The sequence below is a fragment of the Hydra vulgaris genome, chromosome 08, assembly GCF_038396675.1.
Source record: "Hydra vulgaris chromosome 08, alternate assembly HydraT2T_AEP".
Classification (NCBI taxonomy): domain Eukaryota; kingdom Metazoa; phylum Cnidaria; class Hydrozoa; order Anthoathecata; family Hydridae; genus Hydra; species Hydra vulgaris.
The window spans coordinates 36,144,141-36,163,524 of record NC_088927.1 but is presented as its reverse complement, the minus strand read 5'-3'; the positions used below and the strand labels follow the sequence as shown (position 1 = coordinate 36,163,524).

At 28.5% G+C, this 19,384-nt stretch overlaps 1 protein-coding gene across 1 annotated transcript; it reads right to left on the bottom strand.

Moving 5' to 3' along the window:
- Positions 1-515: 515 nt before the first annotated feature.
- LOC105843358 (uncharacterized) lies at positions 516-19,379 on the bottom strand. The gene is made up of 3 exons (XM_065804365.1): positions 19,107-19,379; positions 821-1,175; positions 516-661 (listed from the first exon to the last, which is right to left on the bottom strand). The coding sequence occupies exons 1-3, from the start codon at positions 19,255-19,257 to the stop codon at positions 592-594; spliced, it is 576 nt and encodes a 191-aa protein (XP_065660437.1). The 5' UTR covers positions 19,258-19,379; the 3' UTR covers positions 516-591.
- Positions 19,380-19,384: the final 5 nt, after the last annotated feature.

Genomic DNA, 19,384 nt, shown 5'->3' with positions numbered 1-19,384 from the left:
TATATATATATATATATATATATATATATATATATATATATATATATATATATATATATATATATATATATATATATATATATGTATATATATATATCTATATATATATATATACATATATATCTATATATATATATATATATATATATATATATATATATATATATATATATATATATATATATATATATATATATATATATATATATATATATATATATATATATATATATATACATATATATATATATATATATATATATATATATATATATATATATATATATATATATATATATATATATATATATATATATATATGTATATATATATATATATATATATATATGTATATATGTGATAATTTTTGTTTAGGTGTTTTTTTATTTTAGTAACAAAATATTAATCAAGAACTCAGTTGCTTTCTTACTTTTAAAACTCGTAAAGCCAAATTTTTAAAACTATTTAAAAACAATCGTTTTTTTAAAGGATCTTGCATCAAATTTTGCTACTAATCATTGTAAAAAAATTTATATATCATTTATTTTGAATAAAACTTTAATGTTTACAAATGTTGATGAAAATAAAGTTTTAAGAAAATATATCTTCGTTTTCATCAAACAACGATAAACCTTTTCCTCCACGGCATACTAGACTCCGCCTAAAAACACAAAAGTTGTATTAATAAACCTTTTATAAATATTTTTCACTTTAATAACGTGGTTCCCGTTTACATTCTCACACAATAAAAATTTGTCTCATCAAAATCCAAAATTTGGTTAAATAATTTTAACACATACTTTAATGATATAACTCTTACCCGTTTGACAGGCCTTTTTGCTGCAGTGTTTTTTTTGAGCTAAACATTCCAGTTAAAAATCCTGTATCAATAGAATACTTATTTTTCTCTTTTAAGTCAATATCTTCTGCATTTAATATTTTTTTTGAGTCAATAACTTCTTTGTCTGCTACTTTTTTTAAATCACTATAAATCTTTGTTGATACTTTTGTTGATTCTTCAGTATAAGTTATCTTATTAGTCTTTTTTTCTTGCAAAAAACTATTTAGCAATATATTTTTGTGGTCCAAGATAGTTATAGATTTTAGTAACCTGTTAGATTTGCAGTAGATTTCTTTATGATGAAAGTGAAGATTATTTCCAATGAAGTCATACCCTAAAAGATTTTTCATAAATGTTTTTGAAAATTTTTATAATACAACTAACTTTTTCAAATATTTTCAACAATATATTTATAATATTTTGAAATAAAAGGTTTAATTTTAAATATTATAAGGAATATAAGTTTTTAATTTATGATGAAACCATTATGATATTGAGTGAGGATTTTTTGGTGTTTGAGCTAACTTCCAGACATTTGGTGTTTGAGAGCTAACTTCCAGACATGGAGCAAACTCCAAACACTTAAATGTTTATTCTAATGTCAAATAAGCATGCTTTGCAAAAAATTGCGATGACTGGAGGCTAAGAACAAAAAAGCCCTTTAACTTCATCCAAAAGTTATGACCATATAAAATTTGTAACCCCCTCAAATTGAGGGGGTTACAAATTGCCTCAAAGCATCATTATTTCACATAAGTATAAACATACAAATGTTTGGAGTTTGCTCCATGTCTGAAAATCTCAAACATCAAAAAAATAGTGGATTCGTCACTGATGATATTTTGTATTATGATATCAAAAGTCATAAACTTGTGATCAGAGTGTTGAATAATTTTATTCACCCCTAATAAAAATTTCTGAAAATCTTTACTAATAACTCCTCAACTTTTTATTGATACTCAAAATTTGTCTTGATCTTGAACAAATACTCAACTTTATCTTTTTTAGCCTTGTTATTACTGTGTAAATCAAACTGGATTGTATTACAACCTTCTCATTGGGGAGAAACTTTACATGGTCGTCACAAGCTATAAGATTATTATATAAAGTTAAAAAAAGAGGTTAATAAAAGATGTGAATACATTTTTAGTATAGGATAGTTGATAAATTATTTATTCAACTACAAATTATTTTTTGTATAGCATATTTGAATAAATTTATTAAATAACATTTGGGGTGGAGGAGAAAAATTTTGGGAATATTTTTGCTTCAGCTCGTTGTTATTGTGCTCCAAGAAGATCAAAACAAAGAACTGTGCAAGTGCATTTGACGAGGAAGTTTGCCTTCTTTACTGTGGCATATATGGTCAGAGCAGGAATTGAACTAAAAAGATGCCCAGCTAAAAAGACATTGGTTTCCTTGAAAAACCAAAACGGCAAAAAAAACTTTACATCAGAGCATTTAAAGCGGTGTAGTCAATAATGGTCAAAATTCCTTTTAGTGATTAAAGCAATTTTATGCGGTTTGAACAAGATGAAACCAGGTTTGTTCAACCTCCAGTAGGAAAAATATATGATTCAAAATAGTAATCTAGTATTTATCTGCTTTAACTGCCGTAAAACACGGAGAAGTATATGGTTTGGGAATGTTTTAGTCGAATTTATGTTATAGTTGGCTATTATTGTAGCTAACTATACATAAAAAAAAGCCACAAGCAAAAAATGATAAAAGTTTGGGTGGTATAAATAGAAATCTGGTAATGATAATTATTACGCCTTGTGATTAGTTTAGGAAGCCTTCTACGATTAAAGTAAATAAATAAGTTGGTATAATGTACTATTACTACTAATAATAGTATAGTATATATATGAATAAAATAATAAATATATTGAATTTTTGCGAGTGAATCGCAAACTTTTCTAACTAGTGAACCTCGAGGCCAAACCATTGTCTTTATCGTTGCAAGTTGTTGCTAGCTAGTTGCAAAATCGCTGTCTTTATCGTTACGAATATCGCTAGGTAATCGCTTCACATAATGGGCATAAAACTCTTGAAAATAAATTTGCAACAAGTGAACTTGAAAAGTATTCTCGTATAACTTACGTTAAGGTAATTTGATGTTATTTCGCCCATCACTCAATCTCACCCACTATCTTTGATTGCTTATAAGTTAGTGAACACACCACTACATCAACAAAAAGATATTCATTTGACCCACAACCTTGGCCTCAAAGAAATCAAAATTAAAGAAATATCTGTCAATGAAATTTTGTTAGTTTTTGATAAGTTTTTTGCTACTTAATTTGCCGATTTTAAACTAGCTTATCCCTATATTAACTCAACAGAGTAAATATGTTGTAGTACATTTTAAGTTAGTTTTATTTTGTTGTCTATAGTTAGAATAATAAAGGTTTGTTTTGTTTGAAATGGTAGATTTTGCTTAAAATTGTTTTCTGTCAAGCCTTTCCAAAGTAACTCAATCTAAAAAATGTTACTCCCTACAATTAGATTTTTTAGAACAGAACGAAAAAGAAAGTTATCCAATCACGCAACATAAAAAATGCGTATCTTAAATTTTTTTGTTACATGATTGGATGATTTTCTTTTCCTTTCTGTTTTGCGGAAAGTTTCCTATAAGTGGTAATCTACCTTTAAAAACTTTTTGTTACATTGTTATAAAGGAAGATACACCTGAATGATGGAATATATAGAATATTTTTTAACAAAATAGTAAAATATATTAATCACAATAATATACATAATAAAGTTGTTTTATTTAATTGGATAGATAAAACAGTCATCATTTCGATGTATAGAAAAGTATTTCCGTGTGACGCAATGGTGAAAAATGGTTTGCATGGTAAACAAAATCCATATGGAGTATTGATGAAACTGGTCTACAATTTGACATAAAACCAAGAAAAGTGTTTGCACCAAAAAGAGCACAAACTGAATAAGTACAGTTCTCACAACTTCCTTGAGTTCTCTTCCTTGAATTCCTTCCATAGCCAAGTTGAAACTGCGAGAGGCACATCCTATTAATGGAAGATTGCACAGATTTGCAAGGGCCTTATTTGTTTCACAGTTGTCACTTATTAAAGATGTTACGTTAGTCATATTTTTGCGAAGAATACTTTGAAGAACCCATGATAAATATTCAAAGTGGGCTTTTGCTGTAAACTCTGTTTCATTTCCTATAGGTGATAAGGCAATTAATGCAGCACTGTACTTATTTTCACTGACATTATTAGGATATGATACAAACAATGCCTTATAGTGCGTACTTCCCTTTGACCATCCATCAAAAATAATTGCGTAATTTTCTGGAACTATGTTGCAATTTCTACTTCAACCTTTTTAGTCAGCAAACTCATGTACTTTTTCATGGTTTTTATGGAAATATTTTCTAATTTAGAGTATTTTTGCGTGAGAGAGTTTTCTACAAATGATAATGGTTTAAGGCCACAAGTCACGCATTCTTTCCATGAATACATATTGTCGGCACTCTTTGCTATTATTGGTCCTGGAATATGAGTAAAACCACTAAACTGTGTAATCAGCGTTTGTGTTGAAGTTGAAGAAGTATTATATTCTATATATTCTGGATGCATACTTTTAACATGATTAAATAAATTGGTCCATCCTGTCCTAGTTTTCTGGCGTAGTTTTTTTCCGCACTTGCAGGTCCAATTACTGTCATTAGCTTCATCTTTCTTGAAGTAAATGTTGACTATTTCTTTTGTATTCATTGTTAGCGAAATTTATAAAAATCCTAAAAAGGAATTTTTTTACTTTATGTGCACATATAAACATAATTAATAGCACAATTGAAATGAACATGCGTATACATGCGTATTGTTGGTTATGCGTCAATCTATCCTTAACCTTATATGCGTACGGCTCGAAATATTTATACATGCGTATTATTGCTTATGCGTCATTCTATCTTTAACTTTTTATGGTTAAAAACAGTACTAAACTAAAAGTTACATAAAAGTATAATATAATCTCGGTAAATAATATTAATGGCAAATTTATCAATTATCAATTAATTGCAATTCTGACCCAATCAATTAATTGGTTTAAAAAAATTTTTTAAATCAATTATTTGGTATTGAAAAATTTTCAATCAATTAATTGCAATCAATTAATTGTTTGCCCAATTAATTTTTCTCCGCCATTGTTGTAGTCCCTTTGGGATGCTTCAAAGCCAAAAAGTTGTTAAAATAAGTGTGAAAAACGTGAAAAACATCTAAATTTTTTAGCAAGTTTTTTTAGATTATTAGGACATAATTTTTGCTATTTTTTATGTAAAAAAAATTTGCGGTAATAGATTTGCCACACGTTACTATACGTTAAGATGAAATTAATTTAAATGCATACTATATTACTTTGACTAACACTTTAAAGATGAAGTGGGGGCAGATAAAAGTTTTTCTGCCACCACTTCAACCCCCCTCCCCCAGTCGCCGCATGTTGTTAAAGGTTGACTTGACCAAATTTTGAAAATTTAACAAAAAAATTACTTTACAAAAGAATATATAGAACAACAAAGCGAAATGAACAATCGAGATAATATTTGAATATGATTATTATTTATTTATTATTTATGAATTATAATGAACTTATTTAAGGAGAAGAAAATATTGGTTCAGCGAGAATTAAAAGAGTAGACATCCAACAATACGACATTTTTTCAAGGTATGTTTTTTTTAAAAAATCTAACCTTCTCTTATAATTTTTATAATTTAAGGTAAACGATATATGATCTACAAAATATTTATAAGTAAGAATGTTTTCAGGATTATTCCAATTCTGCGGAAGTATTGGGTATTGACGAGGAACTAACCTAGCGTTTGTATGTCATACTATGTACTGTCTCATGTATGGAAGAGGTGATTCCTGAGGCTATAGAGATCAATAACAAGAAGACAGCCCAAAGTTATGTTCATTTATACCCCTGGTATTATATGCTGCAGGGTTTACACAAACTGTTGATACACTCTAACCAGGTAGTTCGCAACAAAAGCTTACCTACTGTTATGCTTTTTAAAGAAGCATAGGAAAGCAGAAACAAAGATGTAAAAAACCTCAGAGAACTTGTTACACTTAAAGTTTCTAGAAAAAGACAATCCTGGATTTAATGAGAAGACTTCTGTTTAGCTCAGATCCAGTGATCAGCTTGCTGCGAAGCAGCAAGAAAGTAGAATTGCTTCTTTCCAAAGAAGTTAAACTTCTACTTGTAGAAAACTTGTAACTTGTATGAACTTGATTTGTTTATATGATTTTATATGTAATTTTACCCTTAAAAACAATATAGTTCCAATAGCGCAAATTGGATTTTTTGTTGTTGTTAGAGATTTAACACTTCCAGACGTTGCACAAATGCCAAATTTAAGTATACTTATGATAATGTCAAATAATAATACTTTCCAAAAAATTGCTGTGATTGAAGCCTGTGAACAAAAATAACCTAAAATGTTATTTTCCGTACCCCAACAGTGAAGGCAATGAGTTAATGAATGAACTTGTTAATTATATTATACTAAATTTGACTAGGTTTGCATGATTTAAATTTCATGGAATAATATTTTAGATTTTGAAAGTTATGACTAAATAAATTTTCAACCCTCCCCAAAGTGAGGGGGGTGTAAGTTTCATATGATCATAACTTTTTATCTCTGAAAGATTATTCTGTGAAATTTAAAACCTGCTAATTTAGTTAAATTTAGTATAAAATTGTAAAAAAAAATTAAACCATTAACTCATTGCCCTCATTTTTGGGGTGAGGAGAATAACTTTTTTGGGTATTTTTGTTCCCAGGCTCCAATCACCGGAATTTTTTGCAAAAGGTTATTATTTGATATAACCATAAACATACTTAAGTTTGAAGTTTGCACAACGTTTGAAAGTGTCAAATCTGCAAAACCAAAAAATCAAAATTGCCCCACTAAACAGCCTGTTGTTTAGAGTAGTCAAAACCTAATTTTGATGTCAGAAATGGATTCTCTGACCACAAAAACATACGATTAGATGTATAATATAATTATATTTTGACGTTTTCTATTTTTGCTAATTTTTGTTATATTCTGGCCCACTGTGGAATGTGTTCTTTATCTGTATCTGTTTTATTTTTATTTTCAATATGATTGGACAATGGTTGACTATTTTTTTTTTTTGCTCTGCTAATATTTATATAGATATTTGTGTCCTCAATATGTTTATTATTTTCATTCTTTGAGGTTTCTTTATCAATACTTGTAATGATTTCACTTAACTTGTTTGGTTTAATTTGTTTGGTTTAATAGTTTTTGTATCATTCATTTTAGTATTATGAACTGTTCTTATATCTATTCCAGCAGCTACTGGTATGTTATGGTGATCACCTTGATTTCTTTTGATAATTTTTCTTTTTTTTATTTTGTAACTGTCTTTACCCAATATGATAAGCTCGGCCTCAATTTTTTATTCTCTTCTAATTACTGCTTAGTCAAATCTGGTCACATGTAAACTGTTAGTCCCTCATATTTATTTTTGTATTTCTAGGGTTCTTCCATATTTGTAGTAATTTTCTTCTTGTTTCTTTGTCCTTAGTTTTAATACACAGAAGTCTGGTTATAGTGCTGCAAGGTTTCCCAAGTCACTGACAGTAAACTATATCTCTTTTAACAACAGATTGGCTTATTTTATAATTTCTATTTATGTTACTAATAATATCATTAACATCATTACTATTTTCAGGTAGCCCTTAAATTATTAGATTTTTTTGTCTTTTTCCATGCTTTATATAAGGTTACTTTCTATATATATATATATATATATATATATATATATATATATATATATATATATATATATATATATATATATATATATATATATATATATATATATATATATATATATATGTATATATATATATATATATATATATATATATATATATATATATATACATATATATATATATATATATATATATATACATATATATATATATATATATATATATATATATATATATATATATATATATATATATATATATATATATATATATATGTATATATATATATATATATATATATATATATATATATATATACATATATATATATATATATATATATATATATATATATATATATATATATATATATATATATATATATACATATATATATATATATATATATATATATATATATATATATGTTTGTGTGCCACAAAATTTGAAATCAATTTTTGAAAGCTTTTTTCTTAACCAATTTTGCTCAAATTTTGCACACTTAATCATTTTCGATGACAATACAAGGAAATGGAAAAACTTGGCCAAAAAAAGTCAATTAAGTTAACAAAAATTTAATTTTTATTTTCCCATACATTTTATGTATTTGATATGAATTGCGTATTACGTCACAAAAATCATTGATTTGCAAATTATTTGCAGTTTCGAAGACATTAAAGCGCAGCGATTCAAAACCTATTGTTTTAAGTTATTAAGTAATAAGTCTTAAGTTAATAAGTTAAAAACCTATTGTTTTAAGTTATTAAGTTAATAAGTCTTAAGTTATTAAGTTAAAAAACAAAAATTTAGTAAAAACAGTAATTTTTAAATTTAAAAAAAAAAAAAAACTTTTTAATTTTTCCTTCTACAAAAGATAACAAAAAAAAGAAAAAAACAAAAAAAATTTCTAGGCCCATTAGAATTCTGCTTGCATAAAGCATGGATTTGAAAAAAGAATTTTTTTTGATTTACTAGTTCTTATTTCTATAATTTCATCCTTAGTAGTTAATAAACTGTTATTAATTCTTTCGAATTGTGTTAAAGCATTTTCACGATCGATTTTGTTTATATTTAAATGTTCGTTAATCCTTAAATTTACATTATCTCTGATTGTTTTGTTCATGACTTCAGTTATCAATTTTACTTCACTTGTAATTAGTTTCTCGTTAATTTTGAATTTTGATGAACTTATTTCATCTTTTAGTAGGCTCAGTAATTTGCAATTACGACAAATAGACTTTAACTTTTTGATCTTGTTTTGATTATACTCAAAGTTCAACTTCTAGTTTTCAAATATGTCCCAACAAAGACAATTAGAACATTCAGTTTGAGCAGCTCATTATTTTTCTTTAGTGATATAAAAACTTTAGCTTTAACTTTAGTTACTATTTAGCTAATATTTTGATATACTACTTCTTAAATTTACTTCAGGCGGTAATCAGCCATCATTTTCAGCCATTTTTTCTCGTTTCCCGGTTTTCCCGGTTATGAAGTCATCATTAATTTCATAACAATGCAACTTTTAATAAATTAAGAAATAGTATTTTGAACTTATTTAAATATTTGTACATCTAATGTATGTACGTTTTTATTAAAATGCTGAGCAAATGATGGACATAATGATGTCTTGGCATATCCTGAGGTCACTGCACAAAAAAAGGGAGCAAGCAGAGCAGGCCAACAAATTTTTTGTATTAACTTCTCAAGAAGCATATTTAGCAAAACTGAAATATCACCAGGACAAAACCCAACAGGAAAGAAAGAAACGTAGAAGAAAACAACTGCGATTTATCAATTCTGATAAGCAACTTAAAGAAAAAGAAAAAAATGCTGTATTGGCTGAGAAAAAACAAAACAAAATGGTGCCAAAAAGATTAAAATAACAGCAAAAAAGAAATCCATTTCAGTATCCTCTGCATCCCAACCATTGGTTGGTACCATGATTTCATTGATGAATAATGTTGATGTTTCACATGTAGAAAAAGCTTCATCAAGAATTATTGACCCAGAAATAGAAAAACAGCTGACAATCAAAATAAGAAAAAATCAAAAATCGAAGATGTAAGTTATCGAAAGAAAAATGGGAAAAGTTGACTGCAATAAAGATAGAACTCCTTGTGGGTCATGCGAATGAATTTTTTGTGAAGATAAAAGTGAAAGAAACTGGATTGAATGACAGGAATGCTATGAACGGTAATACAATGATTGTCAGGGATCAAAAAAGGTTTCACTAAATTTTTTTGTTTGTATTACTTGTGAGAACGATTCAGACAAAAACGTACTCAATCTTTGAAAACTCTTTTCATATCAGTCCTATTTATTTTTATAGTTGATGTATGTATTATCTTAATATAATATATCTTTAAATATATTACTATCATTTTTTATGACATTTTTATCAAATATGATTTATTAGATACTATAGGGTAACCTTTGCTGAATACTATATGTATAATTTATTCAAATTCTTTTTATTTTTTTTAATTTTTTTTAAGGTGCCCCAAGAAGACCTAGCGGTCTTGTCACAGAGCACTGCGGAAGTGCATTTAACTAGTTCACGCCTCCTTCCTTACCGTGACGCGAAAATATGTATAAAGGTCGTTTCGAGCCTGGATCTCCAGCTTCTTAAGCAAGCGCTCCAACCACTGCGCCACGGTCCTACTAAACAACATTCTATTTTGCTATAAATAAAATTCTATTTCGCTACCTCAAAATACGTCATATGCTAATTCATATTATGTCATATTTTGAAGTTCTTGAATAAAGTAGCTTTAAAGTAATTAAAAAAAACACAATTAGTTGGGTTTGATCTCAGCACTGAATAAAGGACCAAACGTAGCGAATGGGGCGTTTGGAGTAGGGTTGTCAGATGTCCAGTTTTTATGAAGGAGAATACAGTAAAAAATTTTTTTTTTACAGGTTTAGCGCTGTATACTCCTCCGTAAATGCCGGATGTCAGGCAATCCTAGTTTGGAGCCTACAAATTTAATAACAAGATTTTATCTTGTGCATCTGTATATGTCGCCCACTGGGCATGATTGAGTTCAAGTGGGCGTGGTTTAGTGTTTTTGACACCCTGTACAGTTTTAAATGTTAATGTCAAACACTCTTATAAAAATTAGAACAGTTCGTATAATTTTGGTGTTTAAAGACTAAGCAATCTAATGATGCATAATGCAGCGGTGTAAGTCTATTATGAACAGCCTGTCAGCAATTTTAGTGCGGATGCGGGCAAAATTTGGGAAAGTGGAATAGTATCGAAAATTAACTGATCTAAAAAATGATTAATATCGAAAAATAACTGACCGAAACCCAATTTAATGATTAAGATCGAAAGTGTGATTTTCAGTTTAATATCGAAAGTTTTTGTATCGAAATTCACAAATGTGGAACAATAGAGCAATTCCACGACCGTCTCACAAAAAATGATAAAATTAAACCAACCCAATATAGATAATACTATATATCAGTAGAAAGCTCTACTTCTTCTCTTTCAGAAAATATATAACTTACTATGGTATGCTGCTATTATAAAAAATAATATGGGCTGAAACAGAAGGTAAAAGTAGGCGTTTTTACAATAATTTAATTCATTTTTAATCGCCAAACTTCAATTGAACCTATAGAAAATTAAAAAACTGTCTTGCTCATTGCAATCAAGCTTTTAGCTGCACTAATCATTCCTACTTATGATAAAAACATACTTATTGCCAGACGAATTCAGAATACCATTTGTTTTAATCAAATGCTATTACCACTATTGTCACGCTGTGACAATTAGGGTACCAATAGTTTTATTTCTAAGACTACCAGTAAAACTTAAGGTTTCAAAAATCCAGCGCAATGAGAACTCAATCTAGTACATCTAAAAAAATACTAACATGTTTAAAAAAATAATTAGCTCAAGTTATTTTTAGAATCTTTTTCTGTCACGCCGTGACGTCACGGCGTGACAATTTTTTAACAACATTTAAAACAAAATTTAAAACTGCTAAACTGAAACCACAATTTAGTTTTTATCAACTTTAAGGACCCAGATTATTGAGTGGCCTACTTTCTTTTACATTTTCTACAAAAACTACAAATTATAGGTATGTTTTGCAAAGGCAATATTTGGAGGATGAATGCTCAGTTATCCTTGAGGCTCTCTTTTGAGATAAATAGAGCCTCTCTAAGGGATAACTGTAACTCCATTGAGCCTTAGATGTAATACGTGCATCTCCAAAACTAATGTGTTGCCTTTTTTTCTAATCTTTCAAGGGTTTAACATGCCTCTAACTCATGCTGAGCGTCAAAAGAAATATCGTGAAAGGCAGTTAGAAAAGTTTGGCGAAAAAGTAGTTAAAGAAAAAGAATCAAAAAAAAGAAAAGAAAGAAGACTCGCTAATTTGGAGGCTGAACCAGAAAAAGAAAGGCAGCGAAAGAGAAAGAGCAGACAAAAAATAGCAGAATCAAAATCTGTAGCTGTTACATCACCCCCTTACAAATCTGCAAGCACTCTTGGAAAAGCTGTTAAGAGAGCCGAGTCAGCACTACCAAAATCACCCAGAAAGAGGGCTAAAGTTGTACAAAAGCTTTTAACAAAAATGAATGAAATCCCAAGCCCAGAAAAAATACTTAGTAAAAATGCATTAGATGCTTTAACTGTAAAATTGGTTCTTGATTTTTATCAGAGTGATGATATATCCCGTCAAGCACCCGGTAAAAGAGACACCATTGTGGTGAGAATAAAGAACAAGAAAGAAACTGTGCAAAAACGTCATTTGTATATGAATGTTAATGAAGCTTATGCTGTTTTTAAAAGTGATTATCCTGAAGAATCAGTCGGAAAATCAAAGTTTTCTAGTTTACGCCCACCACATGTGCTTTTGTCTAGTTCAATGTCAAGAAACGTTTGTTGTTGTCAACAGCATCAAAATATAATTCTTATCCTTGAAGCCTTGCACAAGTTTGATTCGAATTTTCGATTGTATTCACATGAATTTCCTCTTAGCATTGTATGTGATAGTGAAAAAGACATTTGTTATAATAATATGTGTGCAACATGTAAAGATGCTGCAAAGTTTCATAATCTATTTGCCTTGAATGAAATTGACAAGAATAAATGCATTACATGGTACCAATGGGAAAAAGTTGTAGAAGGTAATGGAAAGGAATATATTAAAAAAATTGAAAAATAGGGAAGAGTTGATGATCTTTACAGCACCTTTCCAAAATCTTTACCTTCATTTCTTTGGCATTATTTTATTAAACAGAAACAATCAAAGACATATCGTGATCATAAGATCCAACTTCAAAGTAATCCAGACACAGCCGTTCTTCAAGTGGATTTTGCTGAAAATTTTTCAACTTTGTGGCAAGATGAAGTGCAGTCAGCACATTGGCACAAGAAGCAAGTTACTGTTTTTACTGCTGTATTTTGGTACCAAAATTCATGCTCATCAGCTGTCATAGTTTCAGATGATTTAAGCCATTCAAAAGAATCTATTCTTGTATTTGTTCATAATTTATTATCTAAGCATATTGAATCTAGTGTTAAAATACTACAGGTTTGAACAGACGGGCCAAGTAATCAATTTAAAAATCGTTTTATTGCATCAGCAATACCCTGGTTGGAAGAACAGCATGATTTAAAATTATTCTGGAACTTTTTTGCTGCTTTAAATGGGAAAGGACCAGTAGATGCTATAGGTGGGACCGTTAAAAGAATAGCAACGCAAAAAATAATCCAGAGAAAATTTATAATAACTGATGCCATAACTTTTCATGAAGCTGTTAAAAATGAGACTAATTTTAATGTCTATTTTGTTTCTATGGAAGATGTTATAAATACAATAAAAAAATTTAAAATGGATGAGTTATTTACAAAAGCACCAGCAAAACCAGGAATATTTTCAGCGAACCTTCAAATTCAAAACAATAATGGGAAAATAGAAATGGGACCCTATTCAAGTGCCAAGTATTTAGTGAAACAACTTACGTCTTCAGACGAAATCCCCGAAAAACTTTAAAACGTTGTATATATGACAGCAATATAATATGGACGCGATTTGACACTGATATAGTATGGGCGTGTTCTGAAGATTTCTATGTAAGAACTATTTTTATGAAGATGTAATTATATATTTGTCTAATCCTTCTCTACTTAGTTTTAAATTTATTAAAAAAAACAGCCCATTTACCTGGTTTATAATTATCCAAATGTGTCTGGTCACGCTGTGACGTCACGCTGTGACGTCACGCTGTGACGTCACGCTGTGACGTTTACCACAAGTTAATTAAAGGTGCACCTGTTTGAAATTTAATTAAATAAATGTTATTTAGCTGTAAAACTTGTAAGAGTAATGTCTAAACTTTTTGTTCAATGCCAAGTTAATAATTCAGTTCATCTTTATTAGCTGAATTGTGATGTTGACCTAAAAACTAAAAAACATTGAGAAAATTTTGGTCACGCTGTGACGTTTTATATTTTCTCGCATGAACAAGAGGCTAATATATCCACCCTAACTTTTTTTCTTGTTTCTTGTAGCACCTATTATGAGCTAGCAAAATAGAAATAAAAAAAATTTTATATCTATTTAATAATAAAATATTGACGGCTAAAGACAAAAAAAAAGACGGTTGTCACGCTGTGACGGTCGTGGAATTGCTCAATATCGAAAACAATAAAAACGGAATAAGATCGAAAACTCATTTTATTGATTAGCATCGAAAATATGTTTTATTTTTTTAAATTTTATTTTTTATAAAAAACTAGTACTAGGAGAAAATCTTAAGAAACTTTTAATACTAAGTCACTTTTAAATAAGAAACTTATTTCAGAGCTCGATGAATATTTCCTGACTTTTCACCTAAATATCGCATCAACTTTACACGAAGTTAGCATTACCTACAATGTAGTACAATACAGTTTAAATGAACAGTTTAATTTGCACGCACAAGAAACAGTTTAATTTGCACGTGCTATGAAATTCAATTCGATTTAAAACTTGAAATTTTAGAAACTTTTAAGAAACTCAATATTCCCAAATGTTGTTAGAGAACTTATCAATATAATATATAAGTTTGCACACCAAAAGCACTGTTTAAAAAATAGTCACAGTTTCAATGGTTTCATCTCTCAATCAATTACTATCAAATTTATAACTGAAGCAGTTTTTATTATGTACGGAATGTTCCTAATATTTAATGAATATTCTTAACAATTTTCCAATGTATACCAATTTTGAAAAGTTTAGACTTGAGTTTTTTTAGTTTAAAGTTCAGAGTATTCTGTATATTTCTGTAAATGCATTTCATCAAATATTAAACAGTTATCTTGCAAAAACTTTGCGCCAATATTGAGTAATAATTTCGCATATTTGTGTCAATATTACCAGAATGTGTTTTCTATAAAGAAACCAATGAAAAATCTTTCCAAATAATTTTTAATGGTGATATAATGTATGCTTTAAATAATTGCATGGAAGTATAACACTAAAATAATGCATATCTATCAGTATTTTCTAATTTCTTCTTTATTTTTTTTTAAGTTCTTTACAAATCAAACCAAACAGATTCTGCATGATTTTGTAAGTAAATAGGAAAGTGTTCCAACATAAATATGTAGGGAATTTTTATAACAAAACGTTATGTAAAGATAAATGTATACGTTATGTAATAGACAACTTTTAAAACATCTTCATTTAAGCTCTCAGCATTTTGTATAATAAACTCAATAACTTCTGGTATGGAAACTTTATTAAATAACATTTTGTAAAATACAATATGATAATTAATTTTTAACATTTGGTAGCCGCATACCATACCAGCAATGTATTTAAAGTTGTGTGCTCAATATTTTTTTAGTATTTACAATGTTAAACATTCTGGAACAGAATGACTAGATGACTACTGTATAATTATTACACTTTAATTCAACACCGCAAAATACTGGCCTTCTATTTATTCTGCTTTTGGAATTTTCGAACCTATTCCTTGTTTCACATTATCGATATTATTCCGGAAAGTCCCTTTTCGATATTATTCTTTTTTTCACTAATTCGATCTAACTCTTTTTTTGAATTTTCGATAGTAATCCTTTTTTCACACTATTAATGTTATTCTGATAAGTTCCTTTTCGATATTGTTCTTTTTTGAGCTTTTTCGAGATTATTCTGCTTTTCGGATTTTCGATACTATTTCTTTTTTAACAATTTCGATGTATTCTCATTTTTAATATTATTCCGAAAAGTCCCTTTTCGATATTATTCCTTTTTTCACAATTTTGAGATTATTCTGTTTTTCGGATTTTTTATACAATTCCTTTTTTTACAATTTCGATGTTCTCTATTTCGATTTTATTCCGGAAAATTCCTTTTCGAGATTAATCAGTTTGGCTGTTTTCGATACTGTTACTACTACCCCAAGATTTGATTAAACAAGAATCATTTTTCAAAATTAAATTCGTTATTTCCGGTAAAAAGTTACGAGTTAAAAACGGAAATATAAAACATATAAAACAAAGCTAAATATATAATTTCATATATGCCAAAATAAACAAGTGTACAACAAGGTAAAGGGGAAAATTCAGCTATAGCTGAGCATTTCAAAACATGTCAAAGAAATTTCCACTGGAACGGTTGCAATATTTAAAAAATAGAAATGAATAGGTAAAATAGGAAAATTAGGGAAGCGTTGGAATACGAAAGTACTTTTCACAACAATGGTCTTAACCGGGATGTTGGCGATTATGTGACGGCGTCATTTTGGAAACATGTTCCAATTCCTTTTTTTCTTTCTTGATTAACCAGAGACACAAGCAATTGAAACCAGAATTGCATACGGCCTTAGAAGGCAGGTTTTAATAGGAGCCGAAACTCCGTATTCGGGCCACTTTATTACCGTTTAATCTCAGGTATGGACAGATATTTTGCGATTTCCGGACGTAGAAGAAGATAATAAAAAAAACGATTTCGCCTCGAACCTCTATCAGCTGTCGATCTAGAACCTCTAACACGGTTTTAATCTAATTCCCAACCTGCTTCCTAACAGCTCCATAGCCAACCGAAAGGCAGATAATAGCCGAAAATAGAACAGATAACAACTCCATATAATATTGCGGTTTTATTTTTATAACGGTTTTTTAATATTTTTGATAAAAATCTTGTAAAGCTAAACATTTTTAACAAATAGAGTTACAGTGGGTGGCCCAGTTATACTAACTTTTTATATTAATATTTGTGCTACTAGCTTAAATAAGTATTTTTCTTTAAAAAGTAAAACACTATTACTATTTTTAACCATTTATTTAAGAAAACTTAAAATATAAAATGTTTTTTTTTATTTGGTTGAGCCGTCTTTTGCACAAATTACTGCTTGTATCCTTCTTGGCATATTTTGAATGCAATTTTTAACATTTGCTTTGAATTCCTGATCATTACGTAAGACATTATTTACTGTCTCTGTGAGACTTCTTTCTTTTTTTTTGTTGAAAATTGGGCACAAGTTTTCCGCTTTTCTGCTTTAAAAGTTCCCAGGCGTTCTCTAATATTATAATAGTTTTATAAAAGAAATAAAAAAACAGATGAAAACAAATTTACACAAATAGAACCCAACAACTTTTGATAAGAGATAATATAAATAAAAATATTCTACTGTTTATTTTTAGTCATAAACATTAGTTTTACTTTGTTACTTAATCCATTTAAATTTTCCTAATATTAACCTACAGAAACAATTGGATCATGTATATTTTCCTAATATTAACCTACAGAAACAATTGGATCATGTATATTTTCCTGATATTAACCTACAGAAACAATTGGATCATGTATATTTGTCAAAGAAGAACAAATTTGTCTATGATGCACTAAGGCTTCACATCAATCACTGAGGCATCAAGGATGTCTTAGCGATGTGTAACGTTATTTTTAACTACTTTGAATGAGTGTTTTATACAACATCTCACAGAAGACATAAGCTGCATAAGCATTATGCATGTGGTACTGCGTAAATTTTATGCATGTATTCGTGGTCAGCTTCTTGTATGGATGAAGAATGGCTCAATGAAAAGCAACGATAGACCAAGTAAGAACCAGAGTGGTAAGTTGTGATTAGCAATTTCCATAGGAATCAGTCATTATTTTCGTATAAACTGTAGAAGTTGCTACACACAACACCAATCAAATGGTCAACCACCTGCAAGTTATTGGTAAAAAACAAGTTATTGATGCTTTGGGATTAAACAGTTGTAAAGCACAATATGATCAATATGTTATTATGAAGAGAACCGCTACAAATATGTACAAATATTGTAGAAAGTATTTTTAGTTTAGTTAGTTGTACGACCGCAATGTTGCACGTGTTTGATAATACCTGATGCGTTCTAGTTGTCTATAGTTATATTTCATGCTCATTAACGCATGTAGATGTTTGCTTTATAAAGCGATATATATATTCGTTTCACCGACGTAACTCGCACTACATGAACAATCTATCTAATAAACACCCGGATAACTATTTAAATGCGATGTAAATTTATTAAGACGTAAAATGTTACGCAAAGAATTACCATAGCAAAAAGCGTTTTTTATACACACTCTACAAAGTTCACTTTTAAGTTTAATGCTTAGTTTTAGTATCCACAGCAGCATGATGGTCGATCAGCTGATTTTTTGTATTTTTATGCGATAGTTTATTATTTTTTACGATATCTTAAAATCGCTTATAGGAGCGTCCGTTTCGGGAAAACGCATTAACAAGAAACTCAACTTCATTCTGAATATTCTGTTCTTAACATATTTTTATTTGTTCTTGAAAGAAAACCTTTAAAAAAACTTATTGCTGTATATGGTGAAATTGAAGAATGTGGTTTAATCAATACATTAGTAATTGCTCAAATACATTAGTAATTACATTAGTATTGCAAGTAAAGTTCTTTAGATTGCTGAACCTTAAATTTAAATTTTTTGTGCCCCATATATAAGGATGAAAATCAATCACAATCAGTCTTTGAAAAAAAACAGTTTTTTCTATTAAAAATATGAGAATGTTAAAAATTTATTTTCAAAGTTTGAAAAACCCGCTCAGAAAGCGCTTTTTATATTTAAAATAAATAAATTTTATTAATCTTATTTATAAAAAGCGCCTTCTGAGCGGGTTTTTCAAACTTCGAGAAACTTTCCCATAAAATATGAAAAGAAAAATTACGCTGTTATTATTACACAGTTAATAAACTGTGTAATAGTAAACTAAACTTATATGTGAACCAGCCGTAATTATAAACCAAGTAAATCTTTACACAAAATAATTATTAAATTTCACATTTGTTTTAAAAGCCTTAAATACTCTACTGTAAAAAGCTGTATAAATCAACAAAGCCTAGTGGTTTTTTGTTAGCACACGTTAAAACACATTTTGTTATAACAGTGATATTAGTCGTGATAAAACATTTTATTGCATTTAGAGGAATTATTAATTGAATTTAATCGCACAAACCTTTTTGTTCTTCCGCATTATTTTTCTTAACTACTTTCACCCAAACTTGTCTAACTTTTAAATTTATTTGACTTTTATTGAGAAATGGATACTTTTCAAGAAATCGATGCAAATTTTGCTGCCGAAAAGCTTTATAAGTAATCTTTGTCATTTATTCTGGTTTTGACTCAAAATTTTACTTTCTCGTTTAACTGAATTTGATTTTTCTTTGAACTTTCTCGTTTAACTGAATTTGATTAACAACTCGAATAATTAAATTCTCAGAAAATATTCGAAAT